The sequence below is a fragment of the Archocentrus centrarchus genome, chromosome 6 (assembly GCF_007364275.1).
Source record: "Archocentrus centrarchus isolate MPI-CPG fArcCen1 chromosome 6, fArcCen1, whole genome shotgun sequence".
In the NCBI taxonomy this organism is placed as follows: Eukaryota; Metazoa; Chordata; class Actinopteri; order Cichliformes; family Cichlidae; genus Archocentrus; species Archocentrus centrarchus.
Genome location: NC_044351.1, coordinates 34093074 through 34121019, shown reverse-complemented (window position 1 = coordinate 34121019; position 27946 = coordinate 34093074). Strand labels below are relative to the sequence as shown.

General features: G+C 43.7%; 1 protein-coding gene across 1 annotated transcript; it reads left to right on the top strand.

The window, feature by feature from the left end:
- The first annotated feature begins 40 nt into the window (after window positions 1-40).
- sntb2 (syntrophin, beta 2) lies at window positions 41-27946 on the top strand. The gene is made up of 7 exons (XM_030731607.1): window positions 41-1016; window positions 17519-17741; window positions 20167-20377; window positions 22113-22255; window positions 24444-24640; window positions 26360-26550; window positions 27737-27946. The coding sequence occupies exons 1-7, from the start codon at window positions 308-310 to the stop codon at window positions 27827-27829; spliced, it is 1767 nt and encodes a 588-aa protein (XP_030587467.1). The 5' UTR covers window positions 41-307; the 3' UTR covers window positions 27830-27946.

Sequence of the window (27946 nt, the reverse complement as noted above, 5' to 3'; positions counted from 1 at the left end):
TTGACAGGATGTTTAATCGTTTCATCCGCGCTAACTTCCAGTGGAAGTTGGAGCGCCTCGGAGCCTGAACTCAACAACAAGCTGGCCCATCACAGCCAGTTGTTCTTTTCTTTTCCTCTCCCCGTTTGGTGGGAGTCCTCCTGTCTCCCCCCTCCACCTCCGCCTGCAGGCACGGCGGGAGTGGGTGTGTCAATGCGGGCCAGTGTAGCCTAGTCGCTGCTTGTGCGCACTCTGAAAAAAGAGGAAAAAGTTGATGATGAGTTTAGTGTGAAAGCGGCCCGCCTCGGAGCAGGCTAACAGTCCCGGAATGGCAGTGTGGACCCGAGCAGACAAAAACGGACAACTGGACCTTCTGCTCCGCGACCGCTGGATCCGCGTGACCGCCGAGCTCACCCGAGAAACGCTCACTTTGACGGCCGACGCGGAGGTAACCGGAACGGGGACCAATCATTGGGACTACAGCAACTCTTCGGCGGGCCTGCGAAATGGCATGTCAAACGGAAACGACCCGGGAACGAGTCCCGGCAACCCCGGCCGCGGTCACTCCTCGGGTCAAGACCAACTTCAGAACCAGAACCACGGCGGTCGGGGGCGCAGTGGCAGCCCGGGGCGCGGGGGTGCCAGTCGGGGTCAGTATGACGGCAGTTACAGTATGAACAGCCCTGGGAAATACCCGAATAACGGCACAAGCTCAGACTTTGGCAGCCCCGGGTCCAGCTTCGGGTCGAGACCAAGCGACTTCCATGTCAGCCTGGACGGCTCCTCGGAAGCTGTGCGCAAAGTCCGAGTTGTCAAACAGGAGTCCGGCGGGCTGGGGATCAGTATCAAGGGGGGGCGTGAGAACAGGATGCCCATCCTTATCTCCAAGATCTTTCCAGGGCTCGCCGCAGATCAGAGTCGGGCTCTCCGGGTGGGCGACGCGATCTTGTCGGTGAACGGCAGCGACCTCCGGGAGGCAACGCACGACCAGGCGGTCCAGGCGCTCAAGAAGGCTGGCAAAGAAGTCACGCTGGAGGGTAAGTTGGCCAACGCGAGAGCGGGGCTTTGAAAGGGCCGAGATTAGACTCCTGTGGTCAGGCTGCACGCCTCCGTGCACACCTCCAGGTACTTGCAAAGGTTTCAGTTTAGCTCTGGGACTTATTATTATTGCACCACATGTTCTAAAGGCGAATGTGGAGCACAGTTTCCATGCATGGAGTAGTAGCTTCAAACCAGTTTTTGTGGAAACACGTCACATGTTGGAGCACGCAGGTAAAAAGAAAACTGAGCAGGTCAGCAGTTACACGGAAGAAGTAACTGATGCTTTTCATTGAATCAGCACACTGGCCCTCTTTTAAACCAGTGACTACACGGTGCACAGTGTCATGAACTTTTTGGATTTCTCCACACACACATCCTGTGGGCTTGTAACTTTCACCACACATAATTGTTTGCATAACACATTATAATATAGACATAAACAAACACAGTCCCAGTTGGGCTATGACCAGGAGGCGTGGAGGAGGAGGAGCAGGGCTTAAGTAATATCAACAGAACAGAGTCTTTGATTAGTGTAAACAGGAATGTAACCACAGCTGTGGTCACAGTCAGAGTTGGATACATTGTACTCTGAACAATTGTGGATTAGTGAAGAGGAGAAATCACTGTGAACAAGAGCAGAGATTTGTCTGTGGGAGAAGGTGCAATAATCGGTGTATTTACAGGAAAAAGGTTCAATTAAATCTCTTCTATCTTATAAAAAATATAAATATAAAGTGAAACAAACTGCACAGATGTCCATAATGTGTAACATGCTGATCAGTTTTTCAGTCTTGTTCCTGCTTTTTAAAGCCTGGAGGGAAAAAAAAGAGTAAATTACAGAAACACCATAAACAGATGTACCAGCTGGTGCTCTCTCTTACTGTCACGTGTCCTGATTTATGCCCACCTGGTCACGTGTGTCTGTACTAAACACAGGTAATCAAATAAAAGAAGGTAAGGGGTAGAAATAAAATTTAAAAGCCAATAAAAGAATGTAGCACAATTTTATTTGGAAATTAAGTAATGTGATAAATGAAACTGGCTATATAATAAATTAGAGGGTAGAAAAGAAAATGAGTTATGAAGTAAATCTGTAATTTCAAAAGTTTGAATTAAAAGATGTACGGACACACTTTTGTTTTTTCTTAGAAGTGTAACGTTTGCATGTACAGTACTGTGCAAAAGTCTTGAACCACCCCTCATTTCTTTATATGTTTGGAAAATGGGAAATATGTGCAGTGATTTATTGAAACGTGCAAACACGCATGAAAATACAGCATATAAGGCCAAAACAAAGTTTGTACAATGCGAGCTTGAAAGTCAATATTTGGTGTAAGCGCATCCTGAACTCTGAGGCAGCTTTCTGTCATTTCTGTAAGTCCTCAGGAAAAGTTCTCCAGGCTTCTTGAAGGACATTCAGAGCTCTTCTTTGGATGTTTCTGCCTTTTTCTTCTGTTCTCTTTGAAGATGTTCCCACACTGCTTCAATAATGTTGAGCCCAATCCAATATGGATATTTTATGCCTGTCAAACTGTGACAGTAAAGAAATGGGCACAAATTATGTTTTTGTGACGGGCTGCTAGTAATAAAGTGTCCAAAGATACAAATTAAAATTGGTTGTCTGCTAAGTTGTCTGTTGTGTGTGGACACAACACTGGTTCATCCCATTGAGTTAGGTGCCTTTTTTATTCTTAAATGATACGCTGGTCGGTGTTAAGTGGCTTAACAATCTAAAGAAATGGTTGGGTGTAACGACTGGACTGAGAATGAGCGAAAAAGCAGCCAAAAGAAAACCTTTAAAAGACTTTCAGAAAGCTGGAGAACTGTTGCTGAAGACCACTTTAAAACATTCAAAGTCTGGCTCCCTGGATGCAAAATTTAAAGAGGTGGCCCAAGACTTTTGCACAGCATTGTAAGTGCAGTCCAATTTTTACTTTAACTTTGTTTTGTACACATAAAAAAGCAATACAAAATTAACACAATGCTGCTTTTATTTAATAACCAAAAGCCCAGATGCAGTCACTTAAATACATTATCGCCTATTTCATTATTTTATTTACAATGTACATACTTCGTGTTATTTAATGGATGCTGTTATTTTTTATTCATATAGAACGTAACAACCTTTTTTTTATAAAAACCCGTTTTCTATGACTGCGTATACGACGTGCTGACCGCTGTTTCAGAATTAGAGAGAATTACCAGCTAACACTGTGGCTCTGAGAGGCTTTTGTGTCTTTAATCTTTAATGCTTGTTTCAGAAGGACGGGCCATTTGGTGTGTTCAGTTGTCGGCCTCTGTCGACTGCAGGCAGACGGCCAAAGGCAGCAGTAGCTGAACAGAAACAAAGTGGGGGGGTGTAAATGCACTGGATTTATATTTGTTGGTCTACCAGAACCATAACCTGACATTCTGTCACCAGTTGGTTAAAAGGATGATCTAAAACTGATCCTGGTGTAGATGGACTCCACTGAAATAGTGTCCTGTGGTGCTGATAAGCTAACGAGAAATCAACACTTGTGGCACCAGGCAGAACCAGGGGTACGCCTGAGGCAGGCCTGATGGTGTGCTGCAGCAGGTACATTATAAAAATAGAGAGGCATGGCACTCGCAGGATCGGGAATATACATTTGCAGGGAAAATCTGCAACAGCAAAGGTGGAGCAGAAGTAAAACATGCAGATTTTATGTCCCAGCAACCGTTTAAAGCAAAGCTGATTTAGATGATGCTTAAAAACGAAGTGCCCGAAGGTGCTTCAGGGTTGCTCAACCCATGGCAGCACTTCTTTCTTCTGCCATCAGAAGGTATTTTCTTATTTAACCGCATTTATTTAATGAATAACAGCTACTGTCTGATGTGGGAAGCAGATTGTTGAAAGGTTTTTATTTATAAGAATGCTCGTCACACCTACGGTTCCATAAAAGGTAGATCTGCTGAAGGTTAGGTGTGCAGACACGCTTTCCTAAAACCTACGCACGTTTCAGCGAGCCCGAACGCCCACGAAACTCCAGATAAAAGAGCTCGAACGTGGAAGTAAATGAGAGCTGAGTCAGTAAAACCAACTGACAGGAAATTAATCTGCAGCAATTATATTTGCCAGCTGAGATCGTCTGCAGTGACTCCGGTTTAGACTTAGCAAACATAATGTGTGTAGATGGGGGTTTTATGGTGTGGGCTGAGAATGTGTTGGTTACTGGCTCATTATGTGGCTACACAGAACTCCATCGTGATGCATTCAGGGCTTAAAGTGCACTGATGTTGAACTGTTCAATCTTTAGAAAAAATGGAAAAAGAATGGATTGCAGCCCTCGGAGGCCTCGGGGGTACGGAAACTTCAAGTTGGGAACAGCTAAATGCAGTGTTTAATGGTTTGGAATGAATGCCGGGTGAATGCTGATGAGCAGGAATTGTAGGAACTAATCAATGAGGGACACATTTCCACTAAAGTCAGGATGAGGTCTGTTTTAATCTCTCCACTGTGCTGAAAAACAGCCCGGGCCTCTGTGTGAACATGGTGACGGGATTTTCTGATAACTCCAGAAATACTGCACACAGAAATCTTCACCATTTCCAGACCACTGGGGGAATCTGGTATAATCAGCATTTGTAGTCATCCTCGGGCAACAGGCGGGAAGATGTCTCGGATGCTGCTACAGTCCAGACTGGGATGTCTGTTTCTAGGAATGTGTCAGCTGCTTGTCACTGTTTGCCAGTTTGACAGCGGTGAGCTGTTTGTGGGTCTGCTGCTGCTCCGAGAGCACAGAGGCAGGCAACCGGGATGAGGCTCGAGCTTCCAGACTTTTTCTGCCATGTACACAACACAGAAACCCCTAAGATGGTCTCACAATTAGCTCAGGAGCCCCACATTCCTGACCTCCGCTCGCATGTTTGTATGTAGGGCAAAGGTCAGTGCTGGCTGCTCCGACTTGCGTGATTCGTGCTGTTCCAGCATGTCATGTTCCAGCACACTTTATGTAACTTCTATCATTGGTACTGCAGTGGGAGGATGTAGAACTGCAGGAATTAGTCAATCAGTGAGTAGTTAAATGATCATTTTGGTTATTTTTAAACAGAAATGCAACACGTTTAATGCTTCCAGGTTCTTCAGGTGTGTGGATGCTTTTCTTTGCCACATGGAGGTAAACTGTAATGATGTTGTGTTTTGGACTGCTTGACAGATAAAGTAGGAAATCTGATGTAGGAAAACACTGTAAATAAGTATAACAGCAATTTTTCACTGCAGGAATATAATCAATAATCGATAATGAGTGGAACTTGTAGTTGTAGTGGTCCTAGATGTATGAAAGGTTTGGAGTCTTTAAGAAGCAACCAGATCATTTATTTAATTAATTTTTCTACTCTTGGATCTGTATGACATCATAGACAGTGGATTTGCCTAATATGGTCATCTCAGGAACACAAACTTTCTGTTTACGAGGGGCAGCCAATCACAAGAAAGTTGGCTTAAAGGGAGGGGGGCGCTAAAACGGCTTGTTTCAGAGGATGATGATGATGATGATGATGGGCTGCACCGAGGCTCAGTATAAGATAAATAAGTATTTATCGAGACTGGATGGATGGATTTATTATGGATGGATTTATTTAAACTGTGAATCCGCAAATCCTCCTGTAGGCCCACCACCCACAGGAGGCGTTGTAGGGGTCGGGTCAGTGTGTGTCGGGCGGAGTCCCTGGCGGACTGATCCCCAGCTATCAAGACTGGATGGATGTATTTATTCTAACTGTGAATCCTGCAAAGCTATTTTAGTAGAGTCCAACAATAAAAATATATCTAACAGGAAATGAGCGTTCATTAATAAAAGGAACAGAAAGCATGTTGTTCCTGTCAGCCAGCTAGGTGTGGAACAGTACACAAACCCCAGTTTTGGAGTCAGCAGAGGAAACAAAAAAGCAGTGCATAAAGTAGCAATAGATTCGTTTTTTTTTTTGTTTTGGCTTAAATTCATGTAAATGTTCATTTCACAGTGGCGTGGGGGTTAGCACTGTTGCCTCACAGCGAGCAGGTCTGGGTTTGAATCCACCTCGGCCCGGGCCTCTGTGTGGAGTTTGCATTCTCTCCCTGTGTTTGTGTGGGTTTCCTCTCACAGTTACTGGGCTTAGGTTAACTGGTGTTTCTAAATTGCCCTGTCTGTCTGTCTCTCTGTGTTAGCCCTGCGACAGGCTGGCGACATGTACAGGGTGTACCCCGCCTCTCGCCCTATGACGGCTGGAATAGGCTCCAGCCCCCCCCCCCCCCCCCCCCCCGACCCTGACCAGGATAAGTGGAAGAGGATGGATGGATGGATGGATGGATGGATGGATGTTCTCCATTAGGTTTCTGAGTTTCTGGGAAAGTCGTCCCACTGATGAGAATTCTACTTTATATTGTTGAGGTCTCAGTGGATGGCGGCACACTGGACTCACTGTAACCTTTGAAAACTGTAGAAGCTTTGTAAAGTAGAATTTATGGAAGAGCTGATATATCCAACAGTGCTCGATGAATGTACATTGGGGATAAATGGCACCCCAGGAACCAATTTTGTCCAAGCACGCTGTCAGAGGTGAATATGGCTGTGCTCAGTGGAACTTCTCTTGCACTCTTAGTCATGCAGACTGTCGTGTGCTGCAGAGTTAAGGCCGTTTGCTCCGTGAGGTTGGATTCGCTCGCCAAGGCCACAGGTAGGGAGTTCTCGATAAGCAGGCTGAAATTACCTGACCTTTTAACACATGACATGCATAATCCAGACATGACACGCTGCTGATTAATCCCCCCACACACCCCCCACCAGCTGACAGGAAGACACAGCATCCCGTATGTCCAAATAATTAGTTGAAGCTTGCTGCAGCAGCCCCTTGTATCTTATTGGGTTAGCCTTCTGCTCGGTGGAAGGAGACGCAGGGTGAGCCTTTTGTGCGACTAATTGAATAGAATAAAAAAAAAGTGAATCCCAGACACAAAGGGCATTGATAAAACGGGGACAGCCTTGACGAGGAGCGGTTCTTTTCTTTCCAGCCAACGGTCCGTTCACTGTCCTCAGTGGGTGCGATCTGCCACGGAGCATGAGTCTCCACTGCCTGAAATAGGCCACCGCCACTTTGTCGGCTCTGAACTCTGCTGCCTTTGATACCAATCTGAGGATAAGTCTCTGGTTTCCAGCTGTCGAGGGAATTATGAATGACCTTAACATGAAGTTTGTATTAGCACTGACAGACTGACATTGTAAGACTTGCAAAAGGCCCCTTACCCTTCCTGTTCATCAGCAAGACCTCCACAGTGATGCTAAATTGCTGCACATAAGGCAGATGTGGATTCTCTGCAGTTGTTTAGCATCTCTTTCTGATCCTTTTGGATCTCCCTGACTGTTTTGGGTGCTTTTGGATTCCATAGTTTTGAGTTTAGAGTCATTGTGTGGTGATTTATTTGTAGATTCTCTTTGCAGTTGTTCAGATTTGTAGTTCAGGTTCTGTTTCTTTGTAGTTGCGTTGAGTCCTTGTGGTTGTTTTGTGTATTTGTTGTGTAACATAGTTCTTTAGTCTATTCTCACATCACTTTGGTAGTTCAGACCTTTTGGCCTCACTGGTTGTTCTGCATCTTTTTGCACACATCTGGCATCGTTTTTGATCATTTTTGTCGCTTCGTGGCGAGTTTATGTTTTTATGGATGTCTTTTATTGTTGGGTTTGGTTTTTGGATCTCTTGCTGTGTCATTTTGTGTCTGTTTTTGGGAGGTTGATCTGTGTTGTCTTGTAGTTATTTATTTTGGGAGGGTTGGGTCAGGAAGGGCGTCCGACGTCAAATCTGTGCCAAATCTAAGATGCGAATCCATCCGCTGCGGCGACCCCTTATGGTTCAGTTACACTAAAGTAAAAATGGAACGACAACCACTAAATTTTTTTCACCCCTTGCAGCTAGTTGCAGCAATCAATTGGTCACCCAGAGGTTTAGTGTGCAACACCGTCAACCTCTAGGTGACCAATTGTGGTTGCAAGGCAGTTGCACAGGTCGCCTGGAGGGAAGCAACCTGCCTCCAAACAATCGTAGTCTGCTTGAATTGACTGCAGTCATTCAGACAGATTTATAAAGGTTTGCAAACAATTGCCATCTAAATTATAAACGCAGACAGATTGATTTCAGTGTGTTGGTAATCTGAGTCAGTCAGTGCAGATGAGACAGCTCGTCTGCGATATGCCTCTTTGCAAAAGGGGACTCGACTTAACTGGTTACCAACTGGTTGTGTTCTGATTATGTTTATAAAAAAAACGAGGTTGCCAAGAGCCTGTGCCACGTGTAGTTAAATTGCCATCCTGCAGCAACATCAGTATTTGTAGAGAAACTTCTGTTTCAAATCTTTGAAGCTGGACTCTGACTGTAAGCAGTTAATGTGAATTTCCGTGTATTTAGAGGGCAACAGATTTGTGGTTTGACAAAGTTAATCGCTGGATTATCACAAACAGATTGCATGTAAGTGCCAACTTGACCCCATTCAGTTGTAAACTGGTAGCAGACTGACTCTGTCTTATTGGCTGGTTAGACAGCAACTTTCTTCGCAGGCCTGTCCCCGTCTTTGAAGCAACCATTTGAGAGGCAACAAGATCACAAGCTCTGTTGACTGTAGCATTAGGAGAGAAGGTAGCAGCTGAAAGTGCCACACATTTTACTGAGTGCTGAGATTCTGACCAAAGGGTTTGGTTCCCGTACCAATATACTCTCCAAGTATTTACATCTCCTTTAACAGGGGTCAAATTTCAGGAAGGTTAGATTATTTTTAAAATTTTTGTCATTTGTGTGACTGATTTACAAAATTAAATGCGTCGGTACAGCAGCAAACATCCATAAGAACCTCCTGCAGCTAAACCAGCATCAGTCTGTGCCCTGCTGCGGTAATGACAGGTAGACATTTGTAATCTTTAACGGTCACCACGGCAAACAATGGTGATTATTTTTGTCTATAATCTGCTTTATCCTTGGTCAAAAGTTGACACAGATAAAAATACACTTTCATGCCATACACTGAATGCACTGACCTTTAGACAGCTGGGATTGTCTCTGTACATTTGATATGGAAAATAAATTGGAAAACCATTTATGGCTAAAATAACCTAATGGAATATATTTTGGGCTAATCCAGTGTGTTAAATATCCTGCAAATCACATGATGGATAACGCTGCTTTACAAATGCTGTAAATCCAGTATTACCATAAATCACTGCTGCATACTGAGAGCAGTGTTACCTGCAATAACTAAGTGCAACCAAAAAATATTAAAGCAATAACTATCATTGTAGAGATGATGAAATAAAATCAAAAAATGCATACTAATGCAAAGTAGGAGCAATTTCATTTTCTCTCTACTAAAACAGTTTAATGAGATCCATCCATTTTCTTCCATTTATCTAATTCAGGGTCACCGTGGGGCTGGTTTATCCCAGCTGCCATAGGGCGAGAGGCAGGGTACACCTGTACAGGTCGCCAGCCTGTTGCAGGGCTAACACAAAGAGACAGACAACCATTCACACCTATGGGCAATTTAGAATCACCAATTAATGTAACCCCACTAACTCCATGTCTTTGGACTGTGGGAGGAAACCGGAGTACCCGGAGGAAACCCACACAGACACTGGGAGAACATGCAGACTCCACAGAAAGGCCAGATGGTGGATTTGAACCCAGGACCTTCTTGGTGAGGCAACAGTGCTAACCACTGTTCCACCATGCTTTCCCATTTAATATGATTATTACTCTTTAAATGCCAAGAACGTGAGGACTTACCGTGGTACTTGTTTGGTATTAAATTTTGAAACTTGCTGATAATGACTCGGGTCTTCTTGTTTTTACTTGGGTCGAATTTGTGGTCTTGAATTAGAACTCGTTGGTCCTGACTCGGACTTTGTGGACCAAGTGTGGGACGTGACTTTGTAGTCTCGAGGATTGCACCTGGAACCTGTTAGTCTTGACTTCACTTTATTTAACTTTTGACTTTGAATGGTGTCTTACTGGTTTTGACTTGTTACTTGTCTTGGCACTGTTTTTTAGCTGAAGTTTGGCTGGTTCCATCTTTGGACTTTATTTGGAGTTTACTGCTTCTTAGCGTGACGTGATGGTCTTGACTTCGGGACTTTTGGGATCTTAACTTGAGATTTGCTGGTTTTATCTTTGGACTTGTTGACTTCTGACTTTTTTAAACTTTGATTTGGACTTTGACCTGGACTGTCATGGATTTGGGACTTGACTCAGGAATTGATCTGAATCTGTCCCACTCGTCAGTTTGTAACTAATTAACATTAACTAGTAAAAATCTTCTCATGTGACAGAGAGACCTGCTGTAGAAATATTCCTACATGTCGGTGTAACTGCAGCTGCGTGTTCTGGAGACGAGAACGCCGTGCACAGAAACCCGCGTGTGCGCACTCTTTGTTGGATCTGCTTTCTGACACATTGTTCTCATTATGTCTCTGGCAGAGAGACTCGAGGGAAGCGTTTGGGAGAGAGGGCGAAAGACAGAGTGAGATTAAGAATGAAAAGCTGGGACTTTGTGAAAGACGTGTGGAAAGAGAGAGGATGAGGAGGAAAAAGTGACAGAAAGTGAACCTAGAGACGGAGTTTAGAGAGGAAGAGCAGAATGAGACAAAAGCGAGTGAGGAGAGGTTTGCTGGCTAAAACAGAGGGGAATTTCTGGGCAGTTTGGGGGGAAAATCCAGAGGCCGGGGTCTGACTGAGTGACTTGCTCTGTAAGCTATTATTTCAGCCATAGCACGAGATGATTACTTTTGTGTGTGCGGTAAAGAAGAGTAGTTTTATGGGTAGCTTTGTTCCACAGCTATTGCCACAGCCAAATATGTGTCGAGTCAGTCTCTCTTTCTCTTTCACACGTTATCTTTTTAAACTTTTATTTTCCGTGCATTCTTTTTTTTCCCTGCAGGCAGCGAGGTATGAAGGGAGGCAGATGAGCCGGACTCGTGGGGATGTTGGTCGGCATCTCCGGGGAATTTCCCGCACACACGTTAGTGTAGAAACATACAGACGCACAGATACATGAGCAGAGGCGAGAGTCCTCTGTGCATAGGCCTAATTAAAAGCAGAAGTGGAGCTGAGTGACGGGGCTGACAGCACTAACGAGTTCATGTGACAGTGCCAAAAACAGAGGCAGACAGACAACAGTGACTCTGTCTGCCATGATGGAAAATGAGGAAAGCGTTTTATCTGAAAGATGCAGACTGTGAAGAGGAAGGGTGATTATTTCTGGCAGGATAAACAGGGGAAACCTAGAAAATAGAAATCTGAAACTGACTGGTTAAAAAGAGCTCTACTCTAATATGTAACATATCCTTGGAAAACCCACCTGTCCCTGCCAGGAGGTGAGACTTGGTGGTCTTGATTTGGTCTTTGCCCTGGACTCTAAATGAGGGATGGGCGTAGTCAGAGACATCACCCATTAGTTAGTGCAGTCACATTACGAAGCCCCGAGCTGAGCGTTTCTGTGATCACCATCTTGATATTTAGAAACTGGACAGGACTTGTATTGTAGCGACCTGTTAATCATAAGTTATCCGCACCATAAAGCATCCCCTGCTCTGGTGGGAATGTACCTCCTGTCTCGGCTAAAGTTTTACACACTTCAAAGTATTTTCCTTAAAATATAAACTTTTATTCTAATTGGACCATATTTTACAGCATGAACTTTACGCTGTATTCAGTGGGATTTAGGAATTAGTGATTAAAACCATAAAGTCACTCCACACGCACAGAGTGCTGCAGAAAACTATGCAAAAAGCTCTGAATCTGTTGTCATGCATCATGTTCAGCTAAAAGAAATATGTATTTTCCATCAGGCTACGGCCAAGAGTAACAATGCGGTGACCGTGCAGCGGGTAGAAACGGCACAGGAAGGAAAGCTCGTAGGGTTTGTGGCATCTCAGCTTTTAAAAGACGCAACATCCAATGATGATGGATCTGAATTCTGCGGTTGCATCAAAGAGCAAAGCAGCTCGCAGGCCTTTCATTTAGCCCAAACACACACACACACACACACACACACACACACACACACACACACACACACACACACACACACACACACACACACACACACACACACACACACAGAAAACTGAATAGAAGCAGATGTACAGTGACCTACACTGCCAACATATTACACAACAGAGCATTCACAAGCTTCACTGCAGCCAGACAACAACTTAATTACACACAATGGAGATGGAGAGCAGGATTTTAGGCCTATTCCATTGTCATCTATTCGTGCCTTAATATTTGCATGTTTTTCTTTTTAATTTCAAAAGTGCATGGAGATTAGAGCTGCAACCATTACTCAAAACAGAATTAAACCACAACTATTTTGGGAATTTGCTGCTGAACTGAATATTTTTGGCTTTTGGAGAGATGGTTGGTCGAAACCAGCATTTTAAGGATGTTGGCTTCGGTTCTGGAAAACTCTGTGGGGCTTAAAGTCTGTTCTTTTTAATCAAAAAAATTATATTAAATATGAAAACAGTTACTAAATAATTAAAATGGTAGTTTGCTGCAGCCCAAATACAGGTTTGGCTGATGTTTTCAACCTTATTATATATTTGTTAGAGCTATTATTACTCTCTTATGAACTCGCTCAGCTGCAGTGCTACAAGTATGACCTTTTTTAGCTCTGCTGTTGATGACAGACAACAGTCAGTGGAGCTGAGCCGATACCGAGCTGTCCGTCATCCATCCGTCTGCCCATCATCTGTCAACTTTTTGCTAAATTTGCTCCTCGGTCATTTACGGTATATTTAAATATTCTGAAACTTGGTACAAGTACTCTTTGAGTAAGGATCTTCAAAATAGGGGAGATGGATTTTCAGTATTTCTTAAAATTTTCAAGAAATACTAGACATTGATGTTCAACATCAGTTGCTACTCCTTCCTTATTTATTGCCACCTTCTTCTGAAGCTTAGCATGAGTACTCACTAGGCAAAGGTCTACAGGATGCTGCAGACAGAGTTTACATTTTTTATTCGGCTGTTCTGAAAAAAAAGTCGAGTTATTGTCAAAGCTTTATTTCCACAAACACTTTAACGTTGCCCATAACTCGAGAACCATGTGACCGGTGTTCAGATTCAGGCACAGATGCATACTACACCCATCAATCTTCACACACTTGTTCTCTGATTTTACTATAACAACACTTTTTATTTTTTATACATTTTTGAAATTTGTTATAAAAAAAAAAACAAAACTATCAGCTCAGTGATGGTTGAGCTGCAGCCAGATTAGTTTCTCACATATTGTACAAGTAAAACCTTTAACAGCGGAGCTCTGCAGGCCAACAGGTCTCCTGTTTTTCTGTCTGAGAATGTATCCGGCTAACTTTCATTAAATTCAGCATGAAATACTCTCAAATATAAAACTCCAGATTCCTGAAAACACCGTTTATCCTGGTGGACAATGTTTCTTCCTGTGGGATCAGAGTTCTGGTTTCAGGGTGTCCGTCAGGTATTACACGCCCAGCAGCCCACCGGGTCTCAGCTTGCGGGGCATCGGCGACATCATTCTTTGCCGTATGAGAATGGCGTAAACTGTCTTTCAGTGCTGCAACCATTGAGATAAGCTACTGTTACCCCGGGAATTGGCGAGGCACAGCTGGATCTGCTTTATGTGCCGCGTTGCATAAAATAATGCCCGGTCCATCTTTAATAGAAGTTGTATGAAGCCGCATGAACAGGAAGCACAAGGATGAGAATCTGGTCAGTTTTCAATATAAAAGATCTTGTGCAGATTACACGCTCTGCTTCTAAAATTATCCTGGTGTGACTTTTTTTTTTTTTTAAGCTGTGCTAAAGACAGAACAAAATGCTGGGGTTAAGCTTTCCTCATATTATGGATTAGCATTTACATAGTCTTTTTCTAATCTTACTGAACACTCAAAGTGCTTTAGACTACAAGCCACATTTATGCTTCTCTCTCTGCATTGTCTGTGACTGTCTCCACAGAAATATCTGTTATTGTTGCTCTTTATTATATATAAAAGCAACTAAGAAACAAATGCAAAGCTTAAAAAAAGAATAAAAAGGGAACAATCATGTGGGTTTCATCAGCTGTCCAACAGGCTCTTCTAATCCACTGAAAGGTTTAATATTTAGAGGTTCAGAAAAAGGAAAAATGTATGCAGATCTATTACGTGAAGCTCGCCAGTGCTCGCTCATAAAGAAGATAAAGATAAACCCTTTGACAGAGAGCAGACCTCATTGTGAAACACTTTCCTATTGCAAAGGAAAGATTCGCTTTCAGGTCTTCTTTTCTTGCACCACTGAATAAAAGCCAAGAGGAAGAGTTTTTATTACTGACAGGGAAAATCGTCCTTATACTCTTTGGTCTTTTGGCTCAGTGGAAACCATGCCGTACCTTTACCAGATATTGGTAAATGAAGTTAACTGAGATTTGCTGATCTTGACATCATGTCTGACTCAGCCAGGTGAAGATATTCCACCTGTTCAGGCTGAAAAGCTCTTTGCTGGCTTTCTGATGAAATCTCATCCAGTGAGTTTTGACACCTTTGGCTGAATCTGCCTTCATTCTGCTGCTTTGGTCAGTAGTGAAATCATCAGTAGATGCCGGTGTGTAACTTCCATTAGCAGGAAGCAGCAGCACCATTTAACAGATGAGGATTTGACCTATGAGATTTTCCTCCTTCCATCATAGAGATCAGTTGGACTGATCTGAATATTTGACTATTCCCATATCTGTTTGTTGGGTACGTAGTTTCCACCAATCCATTCTTTGTTGCTTATCTGGGCCCGATTCATGGTGGCTGCAGTCTAAGCAGAGATGCTCAGACCTTCCTATCACCATCCACCACCTCCAGCTCTTCTGGGCCGAGGTGTTTCAGAGCCGGCTAAGAGACATAATCAGTCTGTCCTGGCCTGCCCTCGGGCTTCCTCCCATTTGGATATGCCTGAAACACCTCACCTGAGTCCAGGAGGCATCGTGATCAGATAATCAAACCACCTCAGCTGGCTCCTTGGATGTGGATGAGGAGAGACTGAGTGACTGAGCTCCTCATCCTGTCGCTAAGGCTGAGCCTAGACGCCTTCCTGAAGAAGCCCATTTTCACTGCCTACAGTTCATGGACATAGGAGAGGGTAGGAATGTAGATTAACCGCTAAACTGACTACATCACCTTCAGGCTCAGCTCTCTGCACCACAGACTGGTACAGCATCCACATCAACAGCCAGTCAGTCTGATCCACTCTCCCTTCACTCTGCTTTTGGTATTTCTTCCATCATCTGCTTCTCAGTCTTAAACAGTGTTTTTTGCATGTTGTCTGAAAGTCCTCTCTTGATCGCTTACAAATGCTCCAACCAACTGTGCAAATGCTGGTGCTGAACTGTCAGTGGATTTGAGGAGTTTAATAAAGTTTAACTTTACTTTATTCGGGTTTTGGGATTAGTATTGAATTCCTGTTTGCTATCATTGATTATTTATATCTGTCTATTTGAAGAAGGAAACTTATTTGCTGTTAGCAGTTTGAGTTGCTTTACACAGATGATCACAGCCCGGTGACGCACGGCGAGATGTTCGTATGTGAAAATCTAAACACGCAGACCCACAAAGAGGCCCGGGTCTGCTGACGGAAAATATCTTGGCTGAACATCTCTGCACCAAATCTGATTATTAGAGTGAGAGTGGGGCTTTGCAGCAGAGACGTGCTTTTCTCGAGAACTCTCACACATAAACATTGGCGTTCAGGAATGCTTTCACACTCCCCTACTTACTCCAAACCACTTAGGTTTGCAGAAATGGCCCCAGACCGTGTGTGCTGTGGGTGTTGTGGTTGGATGGCCGGTCTTGGGTCGCGCCTCAGCGTTACTCCCCACTCCACCCTCTGCTCTGACTCATATGTAATGTACACAGTCAGCGTGCAGCATGCTTTGCAGCTACGCATCACTCAATCTGTATCTCACTGACTGATTCAGGGTCACACGCGGGCTCTTTGCTTTAGTGGTTTCGAGCTTCCTGTGCCCCACCACTCTCTGTTTCACTGACACTGCAAGATAATATCAAGGTTGTTATTTTTGTATTTATTTTTTTAGTTTAGTTTACAATGACAGAACCTGGACATTTCAGCCAATCATCCACAATATTCAGGTAAAATATTTTAAGCTACCGTTACCTTTAGCTGCAAAATTTCTCTCTTGCTATTTCTTTTAGAGTTTCCTCTGTAACTGTGTCATTCTTTAAACATCTTTAGACGTCTTTCTTGGTTTGACTGGTTGCCATTTAGGCTTCACAGCTTCTCAGTGTCAGTGTGTAATGTTCAAGTGTTAAAGCTGTCCTGGTGTGTGGATATTTATTTTTACATCACAATTTCGAGCCCCCCCCCCCGTCCCCCCCAAGCTACTCTCCAATCTTCTCCAGCACCCTGAGAGTGCAAGTACTCGGCGTTCACATTCTCTTGAACCATTGTAGGTCTCTGTTGTGCTTGCATACCTTCACAATCCTAATATCCTGGTCTACATTCAAGAGTGACCTCACCTCCCGAGAGCCTCGTCTCAGGTTTCATACAGAGCAGACCGACTCATTGTCCAACATACACAACATACCCAGACGCTCTCTTTTAGTTCTCGTACTCATACACTTATTTTGCACACAAATGGACTTCGAGAGCGCGCACAGGAGTGAACACTGAGCAAATGTAATGTTTATTCTCACAGGAGGATAAAACTGAAGAAGAAAAAGTGAAGGTACAGTTGGGGCGAGAGGGAAGTGAAGGCGCAATGGCCAAATTTGGAAAGCGAATCCATCACATTGGAGCAAAAAGTGGTTTTTATTGCAAACAGCCAAACTCACGGCTGCACAGCCAAGTCGAATCTTGTTTTTCTGAGATAATTTCACACTGGAGAGCACTTTGTGCTTTAAAGTTGAGCTCTGGGTTCTTGGCCAGAATATGATCTATTAGGTAATTAAGTATGTTTAAACCTCAGGCTGGACCAAACCTCAGGCTGAATGAAGCACTCCTCACGCATGCTTAAAAAGTTCAAACGTAACCGACCCCAGAAGTGTTTTCTGAAGCAGATTAAAAGCTGACTTCTTTTGTAAAACACGCCCGAGCGTTTCCGGCTGCTCCATTTATCCTGAGTGACCGACTGTTATTGGCTCAGTTCCCACAGATCCTCCATCAGCATATACTGGGTTTGGCTGAGATGTGTAGACAGTCAACACCGTCCTTCTTTAGCTGAAGACACATTCTGCGAAATGATCTGATAATGAGGGATAACTTTCATTTGACTTTCTCTTGATCACTCAGGAGCATTCAGTGTTACATTTGAAATAAATAATGGTGCCACAGTTCACCGAGATTCAAGATTCATATAAAATATATTAGAACAAAAAGTCAATAACATATCTGCTTTATCTTGAGCAGTAAAAATGATTTAAAAGAAGAGCAGTAAAGCCTGCTATCTTGCTTCATCATTGGTTGATTCGCTTCTTTTCTCGCTACTCCACAGTGAAGTACATCCGTGAGGTTTCTCCGTTGTTTAAGAAGCCGTCCCTGGTGGCCGACCTGCCGTGGGACGGCATCCGCCCACAGTCGCCCAGCTACAGCGGCAGCGAGGACTCGGGGTCACCCAAACACAGCAGCAGCTCCTCCTCATCCAAAGACAGAAAGGTCATCAGTCTGAAGATGTGCTTCATCAGCAGAAACCTCACCATGCCAGATCTGGAGAGCAGGTGTGTGTGTGTGTGCATGTGTGCGCGTGTGTGTGTGTGTGTGTTTTGGAGAGAAATACCTGAGCATGTGGGAGGTTAGGTGTGGCTGGGTGTGTAATCATTTCCTGTGTTTAACTTGTGTTCATTAGATTGGAATGTTTGTTTTATAAAGACACTTTTATAAAATAGCTCTGAACACTGTCCAGCTTCTTTTTGTACTGCTGGGCCTCACTGATGTCCCACGGAGGGCGTTTCCTTTAGATTGCTACAGAAGGAGCTCAGCTCTGCAGCCTCCATCCACCTGCTCCACGTGTTTTCTCTGCTTAGGAAATCCAGAGTCAGTATGAACCTGCGTTTTTGGCTAAGCTAATGCTGAGACAGGCCTGTTCCATCTATAAAGGACATTACTGAGTCGGGTTAGGCAGGATGTTTGTAACCTAGCAGCTGCCACTATATTCACAGAGGTGTGTGCGTGCGTGCCCCACCCCAGACACTCTTTACTGTAACTAATACAAAATCAGCTAGCTGAGGGACCTGAGAAAAGCAAGCAGATTAAAGACGCCTTGAGCCTCTAAATGGGATAAGAAGAACATTTGGTGCATTTTAATCAGGATTGTGTGGGACTAAATCCACCATTATGTTTAACAATAAGCAGCTAATCACTTTAAAATTTACAGAAACAGCCTCTTTTATTCTTTGTTGCTTTAACATAAAGCAGCTTGGTTATTAAAAGAGAGGTTTGTGTCACATAATTGCAGTTATCAAAATTATTAGCAACTCATAAGCTATTAATTTGCACTATAAGAAGGTCCTTGGTGCTTCTTTGGTTTTGTTTTTTTTTTGTTACCCCCAACTGCATCTTTACTGCCAAACCTTTTACATATCAACCTGAAGTTTCAGTCATAATGTAAGTGTAGTTGGAGATAAATAAACTTTGCAGTGGTGCCAATCTTTCTTTCAATGTTTACATGAAACATTATTAAGCATTAAATAGGAGAAAAGGTCCAACAGACAAACAGTGTCTGCAGAAACGGTCGTAACCCTTCAAGCCTGTGGCTGATATTTTTTTAAATTCAATCCCCAAACTCAGCCAGTAACAGCTGCACATCTGTAACTGAAGAGCCTTTGGCTGTATGGGTAACAGATACTGTGACACAATGAGCCTCTGTCATCACTGAGAGCTGAAAAATGTCAAAGTGAAACCACGAGTCAGTCGCACTGATGTTATTGAACCAGGTCTAAAAGGCAGTAGCACGACAACGCCACAGTGTAACACAACAAATGCTGCATCAGGCCGAAGGAATTCATACAGAAAAGATCCAATAAGATGAATGCATCTGTTACCAAATATTAAAGGACATTAACTTTGAATTGCCTCATTGTTGCCACAGTGGGTGGGGGTGGTGGTGAGTGTAAATTGTCTGGGAGCAACATGTGAAGTCACTATTATTCATCTGTCACTGCAGTTTGTTTATTCTATATTTTCCATGTGCTCTCACTGTTGTTGAATAATTTAGCAGGTTTTTGGTCCAAGCAGATGCAGTTTGTTCACAGACGAGTTGGTGTTTGAGCTCCGTGTGTTGTCTCAGCTCAAAACCTCATCAACATACTGACTGTCATAGGATTCATACACAGGTCAAATGGCATGAAAAGGATTGGACACAGTTTGTACAGAAAAGTGCTAACAGCTGATAGCTGTTTACTCTGCAGCCATGGTATATAAAAGCAAATAAAGCATAAAAAATTTACATTCACAGCAGATGAAGACTGACATCTCCATCTGCTGTCAGGTATATTTGGTAGGATGGCTCTTTACACCTTTCCGTGTGCATAAATGGAAAGCCGGCGATCGGGAAAGCAGCAGCGAGAACAGAACAGGCGTCAATAACAGCAGATATGATATTGATCAGGGTGGCTACGATGTGAAAAGGAGGAGCCGGGGTGGAGGTGGGTTGTAAAGCAGCTTGCACCTTCAGCCACGTTATGCTGCTGTCCAACATTGTTTAAGTTTTTAGTGATCCCTAAAGGCCTTAGCAGGGAAATGCGCAGGGGGGAAATAATAAACTGAATTTGAAGAGTTCTAGTTTAGTTGTTGCTGAGATAAACAGCGAGCCCCTCAGCTGCTTTATTTTGTGGAAATCAGCTAGAAACGCTTTTGTGGGTGTCACTGTGGAGTGGGTGGATTTTTATAGCGTGGAGTGAGTTGGATTTCTGAATCATCAGTTTGAAACACAAAACTAAGGAGTGACCACTGCAGGTAAAAGCTATAGGCTGCAGCATGCAGCAGTTAAATGAATATTTACTGAGACGATTGACTGTAACTTCATTGTAAATATCACCCACTAGAAGGGTAATTTTTTGGTAATTTTGACCTTTAATTGTTGCCATAATTATTTAAGTGTGCTCCTCCTGATACAGGCTCTCTTTCCTTCTTCGTCTCATTCAGACTGCTGGAGCTCCATTCCCCGGACGGCCAGCACACGGTGGTGCTGCGCTGTAAAGACGGCCCCACCGCCAACACCTGGTTCACTGCCATCCACACCAACATTGCTGCCCTGCTGCCGCAGACCTTGGCTCACATCAGCGCCTACCTGGGGGCCTCGACCTCAACCTCCACACACCCCCATCTCAAACACATCGGCTGGCTGGCTGAGCAGGTATTTTCAGCTGCTTTTGTTGCTTACTGATCTAGTGGATGTAATGGAGTGTTGTTTTTGAACCCTCTCCTGTCAGAGAGCTCTCTCCACGGAGGTTTCACTTTCAGTTTTAGCAGGGCAGAATTTCCATGGTTACTCCAAATGTTCCACCATTTTAGGGGCCCCACTGTGGGGAAATATGAGATGCTGTCCTCTTTCTGTTTTAGTTGCACACTCGAGCCTTCGTTTTTCCCGGGATATTTTCATATCCGGTGGCAAAGTTAAAGCAGAGCTTATAGAGACCCACTGTAAACACATATGGGTGTGTGCACTTTATGCTGTGAGTAAAGAGAGAGCCCCAGCACTTCTAGAGACCTCCAGCAGGGAGGAGAAGAAGAAAAGAAGAACATACAGTGACCACGCACAGTAAACAGAACAACACACAACCCGCACGAGAGGGTAGACAACAGAGGCATGCAAAGGAGAAGTAGTGCTCTGTGCATCATGGGAAGTCCCCAGCAGTGTGAAACCGTCAGCATAGGTAAAGGGGTGGTTCAGGGTCCAAACTATAAGCATTATCCAAAAGGAAATCATCCAGAGGGGGTGTCTGTCTCCTGAACCCACTCTGGGATCTGGGTCCACAGGAGAGGAGCCTGATGGCTGAAGGCTCTGCCTCCTGTGGGAATCTCAGATAAGCCTGCACCCTGGTGGCAAAGTGCTCTGCTGGGCTGATATGATACTGTCTTTAAGATCAGTCAGGACTTTGTATAAGAGGATGAATATTTTAAATTCAATTCTGGAATTAATGGGGAACCTGTGAAGAGAAGCTAATATGAGGAGAATCGAACTTTGAACATTTTTTACTCACTATCAGCACGTCTACGTGGTAAAATGGAACTCCAGCGTGTTTTCACTTCTGATGAATGGAGTTTGAGCACAAGCTGCTCTCAGAAGGAAATTGCATCTGTGGTTTTTCGTTACTCGTACGTCACGCTCAGACAGAGAGGGTGGCACTTCTGTTCCAGCGTAATACCTGAAACGCCACACAGGAAGAGCGTGTTGCTCCTAAACCTCCACATGCCCGCTGACGGCAGGGCGACACTTCATCACACACAGGAACAGCGTCTTCACCTTGATGAAATGCCCACACACAGATGTTTTTATCTTGACCTGGCTCAAACAGGAAACGCAGATAAAAGTTTCCCTTGTGTTACGTTATATCCTGCAGAGCCGTTGCTTTTCGCTGTGAAAACTCAGTAATGATTCAGATGAACACACTGACCTATTTTTACCATGTTGTGAGAAGAAAAATCGGGTCAGATTGTTAACTCCCGTGCTACATCTGTACCCTGTAAACTATACCCCCACTCCACTCTGGGGCAGCACGGTGATGCAATAGCTATAGCAGTGTTGCTTCACACCAAGGAGGTTCCAGGTTTGAGCCCTGACTGGGGTCTTTTTACCTGGAATGTTGAATCTGGTGGAATTCCTTTATGTCCCTCTAACAAACCCCATCATACACTTAATCATCACTTTAATTGATCTAATTTGTCAAATTTTTATTCTCGGAAACGTCATTAAAACTTTACTCTCTTGATTATTAAGATATTTTCTTTTTGCGATAGTCAGCACAAGCCTGCTTTATTGTGTGGTCTGTAGAGGCAGACCTGGGACTAAAAGCAGCTGGATTGGAGAAAAGTCAGTGGAAGCAAAACAAATCTCAGCACCTCCGCCTCTTCTCCACGTTCTTCTTTAGGTCCAGCTGGAAGGTGGTCGGCAGCAGTTCAGGCCGGTGGTCATGGCGCTGACCGAGAAGGACATCCTGCTGTTTGAGTCGGTGCCGTGGAGCAGAGAGTCCTGGTCCCTGCCTCTGCTCACACACCCGCTGCTCGCCACCAGGTAAAGACGGCCGGAGTGGCTCTGCATTCAGATCCTGCCTCCCTGCTCTGCTTTCAAACTTTCAATCTCTGTTCAAACTGTAAAAAACATTTTCACCGTTGCCATATTTTATCAGATCTGCAGGTCTTTAAAAGTCTCGCAAAGCCTTAAAGAGACCTTTTAAAAAGGCTTGAATATTTCTTGTATTCTGCCATAGACAGTAAGAAGTACATATGCTGTATAATATATTAACATAATAATAAATAAGTGTGCCGTATCACATCAGTTGGAGAAATTGATTTTAAAATAGTTTTTTTTAAAGAGTCCCGATGCTGAACTCAACATTTCTGATACATATTTCAGTATGACTTTATCTTTTTCTTAAAATGTTACATTTTCTCAGTTTGAACATTTGTGTGTGTGTGTGTGTGTGTGTGTGTGTGTGTGTGTGTGTGTGTGTGTGTGTGTGTGTGTGTGTGTGTGTGAGAGCCGGGGTGATCAGCAAGAGCAACAATCAACTATAATCTGTTCAAGCTGAAGTTTGAAAGTACTGAGAGGTGTTAAAGCTGCACGTTTGAGGGAGTTTTGTAAAGTGTTTCAGTTGTTTGCTGCTGCAAAGCAAAAGGAGTTGCAGCCAAAAATAGTAGCGGTATTAGAGATGGTGAGCTTGATGTATTCACTTGACCTTGTATGATATTTATTATGGGCTACGTGAAGAAGAGATGACAGATAAGGTGGTGTCTTGGCCAGGATTGTCTTATAGATGAAGTGAAACCAGTGATGGAGCCGCTGGGTTTGAAGGGAGGGCCAGCCCACCGGTTTATAGAGGCATTAGTGGCAAAGTGGATGGCTGAGTGATGAAGTCCAGGTTTTTGAGAGCAGTGCTTGATGCCATTTTGTAGATGATGTCGCCGTAGTCCAGAATTGAGAGTATTGTCATCTTGATGAGAGCGTGCTTGGCAGCATGAGTGAAGGAAGAGGAAAGCTAGTCTGGCTTTGACTTTCATCTGAAGATTATTGATGTGTGGTGAAGGACAGAGATAGAGGTATTTGTATTTGTTAGGTATGTGTAAGATTTAACATATTCCAAAGCATTGGCACAGCTGATCTTGGAGGTGGGGGCTGGAGGCCTCATTTTTTCCACCAGAGATGATGCATTTGGTCTTACTGGTGTTAAGGAGGAGATGAAGGGACTGCTCTACAGAGGTGAGGCTGAGTTGAAGAGTAGATGCTGTAGAATGGAGTGAAGGGCCGGCTGAGTATAGGATGGTGTCACCAGCATACAGATGGATTTGGGAACTGCCAGCAGCTTTGGCTGCATCATTAATCTAGATGGAAAACAAGGTTGGTCCCAAGATGGATCCCTGAGGCACACCTTTGGAGCTGGTTAATGCTTCCATGTTCTATTGTGAATAAAATATGGGTTTATGAGATTTGAAAGTCATTGCATTCTGTTTTTAATTTCATTTTACAAAGCGTCCCAACATTTTCAGAATTTGGTTTGTATTTATAAAATGGGTATAATTGTTACTTTCATGGTGCAGATGCTTCTGCTTTCGTTAAAATGAGAACTGCTGAGCATGAGTAAATATTCAGCTGAGCGTCAAAAGAAACTGAATCATTTCAGCATTTTCCTGTAACTGCTGACAAGCTGTAATTGTGTGGTAAATATCTGGAAGTTTATAGTCGCTGACCTCAAAGTAACTCAACTCAGTGCAACAACTTATTTTTCACAAATCTCTCAGTGAGGGGGAGAGTGCAAAGTTAGCATGAGCCACAGAAACATCATCCGTATATTAACTGGAAGCCAGTTGGAATAAACCAGATTGTTATTGTGGTTACAGCCGAATACATCGTGCCCATTTTTCTTTATAATGAGCACAACCGCATTAATGCTACACCTACAAATATATTGTGTCCTAGCTTCCTTCATTTGGTTAATCTGTCCTTTTTATCAGGACAAACTCAAGCCTCACACAGTTGGATGTAAGTAGTAGATCTTTATTTGCTGGTGCAACATTGTGGTTGCAACGTATTGGTCAGCACAAGAAGCATATTACACAGTGATGAGCTGGAGAATCATTAATATGTGCTAAAGGTTAGACTCAGTGAAGTCAGATGACACTAACTGGGTCACTGCAGAGTTCAGGAACCCTCCTCTGGGTCCATCTATCATTGACAGTGTTATCTTTGCCTGTATTCTCCCCAGGCTGGTTCACTCGGGCAGCGCCCACAGTTCTCCCGGCCAAGGTTCAGACCTGGTGTTTGCCACTCGGACTGGAACGGGCCGGGGCATCGAGTCCCACGTCTTCCGAGTGGAGACCCACTGGGATCTGTCTTCGTGGACGCGAGCCCTCGTGCAGGGGACGCACACCGCTGCTGAGATCATTAAGGAAGTCTCCATTGGTGAGGGGGTGTAATTTATGGTTTATAGCCTGGAGGCCACGATCAAAGATGAAAACATCAAACCACAACTCAGACACTGTGATGGATACCAAACTGTGAATTTTGGCCAACAGTTTGCTCACTAGAAAGCTTAGTTTAAACAAAAGAAGTGAATAAATTTAACTTTTAGTGCATTTTTTGTTTATTTTGCAAGATTAAGTAAATTAAAGGTCAAATTGGACATTTTTCTGATTGTGAGCATAAAAGTTTTGGGCTCTGGTTGAAAAAGATGAGTTAAAATGTAAGAACAAGATCTGTGTTCTAAATTTCCTGTTTTTGTTTAACTTACACTTGCTGATTTAAATACATTAGTCAAGTATCAAGTTCACCTAAATGAAGTTCTTTATGAGATCCCAGATGTGTTCTCATAACAGTCACACTTTACACGTCTTGCTGGATGCGTGAAGTTGTGTCAGACCAAGACAGCGCTGTTGTTATCGATACTATTGTAATTTTTAGTATTGATTATTATCTCAAATTCGAGTTTGTTTTTTTGACAACCCTAATATACACTCAGCGGCCACTTTGTTAGGTACACCTGTTCAGCTGCTCATTTACGTGAAGATCTAACGAGCCAATCACACAGCAGCAACCTGATGCACGACGAATTAATCGAGTTCTGAAGGCAAACGGGGGTTTCAGCCTGGTACTAGAAAGGTGTGCTAAATAAAGTGTCTGCTGAGTATATTTCTACTTCTACAAAGGTATTTCCTGACACTGTATCTTGATTCTAAGTTTACCAAAGTGTTGATAGTTTTGTGTCCACAGGAACCACTTTATTGTAGCACCACAAAGTGGATTGGATGGTGTGTATGCGTGTTTGGATGTATGTGCTCGGGTTTATGCACTGTGTAGGTGTGTTGGTAGACACAGGTTAGCAGAGGCGTGTTGTAAGCAGATCTTAAAGGAGAGGATGTGGGTTCACCTTTGTTCATGCAATCATCGTCCTTACAAGTAAATGTTCAGAGGAAATTCAGAAAATATTAGTCAAACCATTTCTAACACTTGCACATCAGCTTTTTTTTTTTTTCCTCCATGTAAACACAGATGAAATATTTCCTGTCCGTAGACCTGAGTACTTGGACTGTGACAGGAAGCGTCTGACAGCAGCTGGCTCACCACAGTGTGCTGCAGCTCTGTGTAGGAACAGCAGCAATGGAGCCAGCAGAGGGGGAATGTTTCCACTCTGTGCAGAACAATAGTTGGCTGCCCCCCCCCCCCCCCCCCCCCCCTGTCCCGCTGCTACACAAACACACAGTTGTGCAGGAACATTCGGGCCATTCACGTTACAGTAACGCACATGGAAATGCTCTGGGATCAGATGACCTCACAGTCATGCTGCAGCAGGCCGCCTGCATTTTTATATAAAACATACACTCGTCTTTGGGTTCCAGCTGTTATCGTAAGAGTGGATTTGTTACAATAAGTTTGAATTCATACAGTTTGATAGCTTGATATTCATTTATATGTATAAATAATTCAGTTTTAGCCATGTATCAGCTGGTTTGTAGCTTAGCAACCATTTATGCAGACTTTCAGTTATTTCATCTGTTTCTAAGTTGCCTGTTATCAGTTTTAGTCATTTAACTATTACTTTTAGCTTTGCCATAATATACATGTAATATGACTCACCTGTGCACCAGCTTTTCTGAGCACTTTCCCTGTCGCCCTCTCTGCTAGGTTGCACATTGAACAGACAGGAAGTTAGGCTGACGCTACACTATGAAAAAGGCTTCACTGTGACGAGGGAGCCAGCCGACCCGAGCGGGGGGGCCGTGCTGTACAGATACCCCTACGAGAAGCTTAAAATGTCTGCCGACGATGGAATACGCAACCTGTACCTTGACTTCGGAGGTCCGGAGGGAGAAATGGTGAGTCGTGGAGGTCATTTCTCTGCCAGCGCTACAGAGTCCGTTTGTAACTCATCAGTTCATCGGTGCATTTTTAGTGGAATACCTTTTTAAACCTGAGAGTGTGAAAAACATTCCTAAATCTCAGCTTTAACACAGCTTTGGGCTCGTGTTGAAACACAGACGTATCAAAGATGGCCGTCGGTTTCCAGAGTCTGTGCTGAGGCCTCGACATTTCTGCTGTCACATCTTGATTTAAAAAATTGGATGTGGGGGGTCTGACTAACAACTCACCTGTCGTGTCATTAGCCAATGAGCAGACCACAGATAATCCTCTTTATTTGAAACAACAGTTTGACCAATATTTGCAGAATTGAATTAATTTTTTAATTCAATCTGACCAAAAATGATTGAGTCCATAAACTCTTCAGGAAAGTGTTTAGGGAGCCTTTTCCCGAAGACTTCTGTAGGACCTTTCCAACCACAGCTATCGCCATCTGGTGGCCCTCAGGTGGAATGCAGGTTTAGGGCACCTCCACATTGGCCTCGTTTTCCCGACGCAGAAGCTGCGCCCGCGTTTTATACAGTCGGTGCTGAAACACCAGACTGCTCTTCATGCAAAAGAAAAGAAAAAACACAAGTCAGAACCATAATGTCAACAAGAACACAAACTAACACAGTTGGTGCTGCATTCATAGTTAGGTAATTTATCAGAAACCTGTCAAAGATCACTTACCTATACATTACAAAATATGCACATTTAAAATATGCAAAATATGCTTTGAAAAAGCATCAAACAGCAGTTATCACTTCCTCAACATCAAACAGGAAATTAAGTAACGGGGAAAAGCTCACATGGAGCTTTCATCTTAGTGCCTGCTGACCGAAATCCAAACTGTTTCAGCCTCAAAGAGTTTGGACGACCAGAGAACTCAGAAACGTTCTCCCACACCGACCTACACCGCACAGCTGTGCCAGCTGTGCCACACAGCATGCAGTAAGGCGGGTGGATGCCACAGAGTTTTCTGGTGGGAATCCAGCAATCAAATTCAAATCAATTATGACGTACCTGCTGACAGACCCTTTCAGATACCACTGCATTATCCATAAAAGTGTTGAGGAACAAATCAAAGTGAAAAAGTTGGATATCTTTTCTTCTTCTTCCTCCTGTCCTTTCTCTAACTTCCTCCCTCCCTCCGTCCTGCAGGTGTTTGACCTCCACTCGGGTCCAAAGCCGGTGGTGTTCGTCCTGCACTCCTTCCTGTCGGCCAAACTCACTCGCATGGGCCTTCTGACGTGAAGCCGGCCAAACGGCGGCAGCGTGAATGAGAGGATTTTTAAAAAAAATTTCTCCCATTTGTTTTTAATTTTTTATTCATTTTTCCAACTTCTGGGCTCACAGCTGACGTCAGGCCTG

Bases quoted from the DNA above. Each gene is read 5' to 3' on its own strand.
- sntb2 (XM_030731607.1), top strand. From the start codon at position 308: ATGGCAGTGTGGACCCGAGCAGACAAAAACGGACAACTGGACCTTCTG. The intron at 1,017-17,518 runs GTAAGTTGGCCA...GCTACTCCACAG, and splicing joins CAAAGAAGTCACGCTGGAGG to TGAAGTACATCCGTGAGGTT. The intron at 24,641-26,359 runs GTGAGGGGGTGT...CCTCTCTGCTAG, and splicing joins CATTAAGGAAGTCTCCATTG to GTTGCACATTGAACAGACAG.